This window comes from Agrilus planipennis, unplaced genomic scaffold, assembly GCF_000699045.2.
Source record: "Agrilus planipennis isolate EAB-ADULT unplaced genomic scaffold, Apla_2.0 scaffold6, whole genome shotgun sequence".
NCBI classification, from domain to species: Eukaryota; Metazoa; Arthropoda; class Insecta; order Coleoptera; family Buprestidae; genus Agrilus; species Agrilus planipennis.
In genome coordinates this window covers 2,875,810-2,882,918 of record NW_020439302.1, presented here as the reverse complement: position 1 = coordinate 2,882,918, position 7,109 = coordinate 2,875,810, and the positions used below count along the sequence as shown (strand labels likewise).

General features: G+C 37.7%; 2 protein-coding genes across 2 annotated transcripts in view; both read left to right on the top strand.

Annotated features, from left to right (window-relative positions):
* The first annotated feature begins 331 nt into the window (after nt 1-331).
* LOC108744165 (proteoglycan 4-like) lies at nt 332-2,585 on the top strand. Its single transcript, XM_025978458.1, has 4 exons — nt 332-1,960; nt 2,035-2,217; nt 2,298-2,339; nt 2,398-2,585. Exons 1-4 carry the CDS (start codon nt 400-402, stop codon nt 2,583-2,585), a joined length of 1,974 nt encoding a protein of 657 aa, XP_025834243.1. The 5' UTR covers nt 332-399.
* A 1,210-nt stretch (nt 2,586-3,795) lies between these two features.
* The window catches only part of LOC108744865 (mucin-5AC-like), a 10,200-nt gene continuing 6,886 nt past the window's right edge, over nt 3,796-7,109 (top strand). The window contains exons 1-9 of the mRNA XM_025978456.1: nt 3,796-3,903; nt 4,050-4,112; nt 4,178-5,344; nt 5,410-5,604; nt 5,664-5,705; nt 5,772-6,083; nt 6,150-6,344; nt 6,425-6,466; nt 6,526-6,686. Coding sequence (XP_025834241.1) covers nt 3,894-3,903; nt 4,050-4,112; nt 4,178-5,344; nt 5,410-5,604; nt 5,664-5,705; nt 5,772-6,083; nt 6,150-6,344; nt 6,425-6,466; nt 6,526-6,686 — 2,187 coding nt within the window. The 5' untranslated portion in view covers nt 3,796-3,893. The remainder of the gene's footprint in view (nt 3,904-4,049; nt 4,113-4,177; nt 5,345-5,409; nt 5,605-5,663; nt 5,706-5,771; nt 6,084-6,149; nt 6,345-6,424; nt 6,467-6,525; nt 6,687-7,109) is intronic.

The following is a 7,109-nucleotide window of genomic DNA, read 5'->3' as shown; positions in this document are numbered from 1 at the left end:
TAGTAGTCCAGTTTCTGACTTACGGTATAGTTCTGGAAGTACTTCCGAATGTTTTCAAGTGGGTATTAGTACGAAGAATCAAATTTAACAACAAAACTAGTAGTAGCTTCTTTAACTTTGTTGTTGTTAAATTTAGTTCCATTTATACTATATAGTTTTTACGTCAAACATTCTCAAACGCGTACATTTTTTTTGTTGTAGAGCATATTGTGTATTTCTTAAGTGCAGTTATATTTAGTGGAAGCTACGTTTCGGCTGAATGTAAGTATTTGTCTTTAATTACTGACAAAAAGAAGTTCAATACTTCTTCTTTAAAATTGCGCAGCATGCCCACTGCAACATACTCAGTCGTCCTGTACTGTTCTTCTTCCACATGAATCTGACTGCAAGAAATTTTATATGTGTTCAGAAGCGATAACGCTTGAATTAGGCTGTCCTATTGGCTATGCGTTCGATTTAAAATATCGCGTGTGTCTACCGTTTGTTGGTGAATGTGAGCCAACTACTCCAGATGATGAAGAAGATAATTCGCAATCAGAAGGAGAAGAAACTGATGAGGATGAAAGTAGTATCGACGACGACGGTCACGATGATTCTGATAATGACGACGATGATGGTAACAGTGAAGATGACGAACATGATAGTGATGATGGTAGCAATGATAATGATGAAGATGACAATCATAGTGGTGAAGATGATAGTGAAGATGATGAAGTAGCAGAAACAACTTCAGGTGTTGAACCTACAACTGAAGCAGCTACCACAACATCAGCTCCAACAACAGTAACAGGAGAAGAAGTAACTGAGAAAGATGAAGACCATGATGATGATGATCACAAAGAAACAACGGTAGGTTCTTTCCCTACAACTGAAGCAACTACCACAACATCGGTACCAACAACAGTAATAGGAGAAGAAATAACTGAGAAAGATGAAGATCATGATGATGATCACAAAGAAACAACAGTAGGTTCTTTCCCTACAACTGTAGCAGCTACTACAACTGCGGTACCAACAACGGTGGCAGAAGAAGGAACAACTGAGGAAGATGAAGACTATGATGATGATGATGATGATGAAACAACAATAGATTTGTTGCCTACAACTGAAGCAGCTACCACAACTGTAGCACCAACAACGGTAGGAGAAGAGGAAACAACAGAGGATGATGATGACGAAGGAACAACTATAGGAACATTACCCACAACTGAATCTACAACAACTAAAGCACCTGTTACAACAACTGAGGCGCCAGCTACAACAACTGAAGCTCCTGCCACAACAACGGAAAAACCAGCTACAACAACCGATGTACATTCAACAACTACTGAAACGTCGGATACAACAATTGAAGAACCAGCTCCAACAACTGAAGAGTCAGCATCAACTACTGAAAAACCAGCTACAACAATTGAAGAACCAGCTTCAACAACCCAAGAACCAGCTGTAACAACAGAAGAACCAGTTGCAACAACTAAAGAACCAACTGTAACAACAGAAGAACCAGCTACAACAATTAAAGAACCCTTACCTACAACTGAAGCAGTAGCTACAACTACTGAATCATCAGCTGCAACAACTGAGGCATCTTCTACAACAACGGAAAAACCAGCTACAACAACCGATGTACATTCAACAACTACTGAAACGTCGGATACAACAATTGAAGAACCAGCTCCAACAACTGAAGAATCAGCATCAACTACTGAAAAACCAGCTACAACGATTGAAGAACCAGCTTCAACAACCCAAGGACCAGCTGTAACAACAGAAGAACCAGTTGCAACAACTAAAGAACCAGCTGCAACAACAGAAGAACCAGCTACAACAATTAAAGAACCGTTGCCTACAACTGAAGCAGTAGCTACAACTACTGAATCATCAGCTGCAACAACTGAAGCACTTACTACAACAACTGAAACACCGGCTACAACAACTGAAAAGCCTTCTCCTGTACCGGGTACGGTATTTATATTTAAGATTTATCGTCCAGTTGTATAACATGTTGAAAATCGTTTTAAGGTTGCCCTATAGGCCGTATTGCATTGATACCCCATGAGTCCGATTGTAGTAAATACTATATATGCTTATTCGGATTGAAAATTTTGACAAGTTGCTTTAATGGTTTGTATTTCAATCCAGATCTGAATTTCTGTGATTTTCCTGCTAATGTACCTTCATGTTCGCCCCCGTCAAAACTAACCACGACCAGTATTCGTAAGTTTTAACTGAAAATGCATACAAAACTAAAAGCAACAAAATCTTCGAAATCTGTTTTGATTTGATGCTTTTTACAGAGGTTCCGGAAACGACCACTACCCTCGCCCCTTATCCAACAGGTACCATAAAAAAAATGTAGACAGAAGTGCTAAAAGTTGATTTAAAATTATTTTTTAGAGTGTCCAGCCGTCGACCCCATACATTATATAGTTTATCTTCCTCATGAGTCGGATTGCTCTTGTTATTATATGTGTTCACACGGAGTTGCCCACTTAATGGTCTGCCCTGCTGGGTTATATTTTAATACTAAGTTGGACACTTGCGACTGGCCAAAAAATGTTAACTGTTACAAAAGAAAACTATAATTAACAATATATATATATATACACAATAGTCACAGTTATAGTGGAAGGGGGAATTATATTGGGGGTGTACAAATATTTAGTTATGTTCTTGTCTTTTTCTTGTATATTTATTACTGACGATTGATTATTGATTAATACAGTATTTTTTTGAAAAAAGGAACATTACTGAACATATATAGGTATCAAAAGAAATAAACTTGTCCAATGCAACGTTTCGAATCTACTTCCTCCTGAGTTAATTGATCTCAAATAGTCGATAATTTTACTTGAAATAATGTTATATATCTTGAAGTTCAACTTTCAACTTAAAAAATTATGGTTACATCCAATACACAAACCAGCTTGACTCTTTAACGGCGGATGCGTCAATTTGTGTTGATTTGTGTCAACAAGCGCTTGGTGGGAAGCACCTGTATCTAAATAAATGTAATTGGAAAACTCTTAATGCAGTATAGAGTGCATGGTAAGGTTCTTTTATATTATAGGGTGCCCTATAATTCAAAATACATGAAAAATTTCTAGTGCTTCTAAGTTGAACCTAAATTTAGTTCACCCAAATTGTTCTTCTTGCTACTTGAGAAGAAAATTAAACTAGTAATGAAGCTAGTACGTATTAGAAGTCACAAAATTAGTTCAGGCAATGATTAATTGTTTTGTATCTTTGACTAGATACGTCCGAGAAATGAATGATACGTGTAATTTTCAACGGATTAAGTTTATTTTAATATCGGGAAATAGTTTTTGAATAGTTGGTTCCTAAAAGTGTACAAAACTTTTTCGTTGCAGTTTGTATTGGACTACTGTAATGAATAAGATATTGCAGCGGACTTTAGACTCGGTTCATACTATCAGTCAAGTCGCTATCAGATTAAAATATCGTTGGGGAGAAATACTGCACTTATTGACTCGACTGTGACTTATAGTACAAATGTTGCCATGCTATAACTTGTTCAATACATTTTTCAGTGAAGGAATGTTCACTAAAAGTTACTTTGACGAGGTTATTACTTTATTATTGATTTTCTCAAACTGATCGCACTTCGCAGAATGATTTAAATTGAGCGACGGTAATGAGATTAGTTAAGTTAATTCCTGATAGTGCATGTTTTACAATAATGGAATAATTCGAATATGAATTTATATTTTTGGATTTCACTTTCTTATCTGTCACCCTTTTATCAATAATAGGGATTAACGATTTGTAATCGAAGAAAATTATATAAAACGGCAAGGAATCTATCAGTTTTGCAGCAAATGTATAGTAGTCCAGTTTCTGACTTTACGGTATAGTTCTGGAAGTACTTAAAAATGTTTTCAAGTGGGTATTACAAACAATAAGTACGTGGAATCAAATTTAACAATCAAAAGTAGTTTCTTCTTTGTTATTAGATTTGATTCCATTTATACAAATATCGTGTTTACGTCAAATATTCAAACGCGTACCTATTTTATTTTTTGTTGTAGAGTACATTGTGTTTTTCTTAAGTGCAGTTGTATTTGGTGGTGCAAGATATGTTTCGGCTGAATGTAAGTATTTACGTCTTTGGTAACTATAAAAGGTGGTGCAGCACTTTTTGTTTAAAATCATGTAGCATGTCCATCGCAAGACACGGAGTCGTCGCGTAGGGTCCTTCTTCCACATGAATCTGACTGCAGGAAATTTTATATGTGCTCAAAAGGGGACAAACTTGAATTAAACTGTCCTGAAGATTATGCATTCGATTTAAAATATCGGACGTGTCTACCGCTCGCTGGTGAATGTAATCTCTCTAGTTCAGATGACGATGAGAGTAATTCGTTATCGGAAGGAGAAGCAACCGACGAGAAACAAGATAGCATTGACAACGACGACGGTGACGAGGACGATGCTGATGATGACGAAGATGATGATAACAGTGAAGATGATGATGATGATGGTAGCAATGATAATGATGAAGATGACAGTCATAGTGATGAAGATGATAAAGAAGCAAAAACAACTTCAGGTGTTAAACCAACAACTGAAGCAGCTATCACAACTGAGAAAGCAACAACAGTAGAAGCAGAAGTAGAAACAGTTGAAGAGGATGAAGACGATGATGAAGAAACAACGATAGAAGTTTTGTCTACAACTGAAGCAGCTACTACAACTACAGCACCAACAACAGTAGGAGAAAAAGAGGCAACTGAAGAAGAAGACTATGATGATGATGATGAAGAAACAACAATAGACTTATTGCCTACAACCGAAGCAGCTACCACAACTGCAGCACCAACAACAGTAGGCGAAGAAGAATCAACAGAGGAAGATGAAGACGATGATGAAGAAACAACGATAGAAGTTTCGCCTACAACTGAAGCACCTACCACAACTACAGCACCAACAACAGTTGCAGATGAAGAAACAACAGAAGAAGACGAAGATGACGATGACGACGAAGAAACAACAATTGAAACCTTGCCCACAACTGAAACACCAGTTGCAACAACTGAAGCTATAATAACTAAGGCGCCTGCTACAACAACTGAAGAACCTTTGTCCACAACTGAAGTAGTAGGTGCAACGGAAGCCCCGGTCACAACAACTGAATCTACAGCAACTGAGTCACCTGTTACAACAACTGAAGTACCAGCCACAACAACTGAATCTACAGCAACTGAGTCACCTGTTACAACAACTGAAGTACCAGCTACAACAACTGAATCTACAGCAACTGAGGCACCTGTTACAACAACTGAAGCACCAGCCACAACAACTGAAGAACCTTCACCTATAGGGGGTAGGATATATATGTTCGACATTAGTCGTTCAATCATGTAACGACACATTGAAAATCATTTTAAGGTTGTCCTGGTAACGAAAGTGCACTGTTGCCCCATGAGTCGGATTGTAGTAAATTTTACATCTGCTCAAACGGAGTTGCAGTTTCGACAGATTGTCCTGGCGGTTTGTATTTCAATCCCGAAGTGAATGTTTGCGATTGGCCTGGTAATGTACCTTCATGTTCGGCAAAGTCGGAACCGCCCGCGAGCAGTACTCGTAAGTACTAAAAGCAATAGAAATTTCGAGCTCTCTGTTTTGACTTGATGCATTTGCAGAGGCCCCAGAAGTTCCCTCTACCGAGGCTCCCTCTCCAACAGGTATTACAAAAAATACATACATTTGCAGACAGGGGCGCTAAAAGCAGATTATAAATTATTTCTTAGAATGCCCAGCGGTCGACCCCCTGGATCATGTAGTTTTTCTTCCTCACAAGTCGGATTGCTCTCTATTTTACATGTGTTCAAACGGAATTCCGTATTTAATGGTCTGCCCTGCTGGGTTATATTTTAATACAAAATTGGACGTATGCGACTGGCCGGAAAACGTTGAGTGTGGAACAACCGAAACACCTGGTGCTACAACAACGGAGACACCCGTCAAACCACCTGCAACCGAAGCGCCTGCCACAACAACCGAAGCAACTGCTACAACAACTAAAGGACCCAGAACAACCGAAGAACCTTCCCCTGAAACGGGTACGGGTATTTATGATCGAAATTTGTCGTCCAGTCATATAATGACATGCTGAAAATTGTTTTAAGATTGTCCTGTGGACCGTTTTGTATTGCTACCCCATGAGTCGGATTGTAGCAAATTTTATATCTGCTCAAACGGAGTTCCTGTTTTGACAAATTGCTCTAGTGGTTTGTATTTCAATCCGGATTTGAATGTCTGTGATTGGCCTGGTAATGTACCTTCATGTTCGTCCATTTCGACACCAACTGTTACTAGCACCCGTAAGTTGTAATTGAAAATACATACAAGACTAAAAGCAACAAAATCTTCGAAATCTGTTTTGATTTAATACTTTTTACAGTGGTTCCGGAAACATCCACTACCCTCGCCCCTTCTCCAACAGGTATCATAAAAACATTGTAGACCAGAGGTGCTAAAAGTTGATTTAAAATAATTTTTTAGAATGTCCAGCCGTTGATCCCATGGATTATACAGTTTTTCTTCCTCACGAGTCGGATTGCTCTAGTTATTATATGTGTTCAAACGGGGTTGCCCACTTAATGGTCTGTCCAGATGGATTACAATTTAATACCGAATTGGACGTTTGCGACTGGTCAGAGAATGTTAATTGTTAACAAAAGAAAACTATGATTAACAATATATATATGTATATATGCAATATTAACAATTATAGTGGAAGGGGAGAATTTAAATTGGGGGTGTGGAAATATTTAACGTTCTAGTCTTTTTCTGTTCTTTTTTTTTTGTTACTGACGATTGATTATTTGGTGATAATGCAATATTTTTTTAATAAATGGAACGTTACTGAACTTATTTCCTTTCGAAAGTGCAAATCCACTTTCTATAGGGTTGTTTGGAAAGTCATTTCGTTTTTTTTTGTGGAAATGAAAGACAGTTTTCGTATAATAAACAAATACTTTATTAAATTATATATTGACCGTTCTGGTCCAACACCTTTTGCCATCTTTCTGGTAGTAGCATAATTCCACGCTCATAAAATTTTTGGTCTTTGCTGGCAAAAAACT

Coding starts and splice junctions, on each gene's coding strand:
- LOC108744165 (XM_025978458.1), top strand. CDS start 400: ATGTGTTCAGAAGCGATAACGCTTGAATTAGGCTGTCCTATTGGCTAT. Junction 2,218..2,297: donor ACTAACCACGACCAGTATTC/GTAAGTTTTAAC, acceptor TGCTTTTTACAG/AGGTTCCGGAAACGACCACT. Junction 2,340..2,397: donor CCTCGCCCCTTATCCAACAG/GTACCATAAAAA, acceptor ATTATTTTTTAG/AGTGTCCAGCCGTCGACCCC.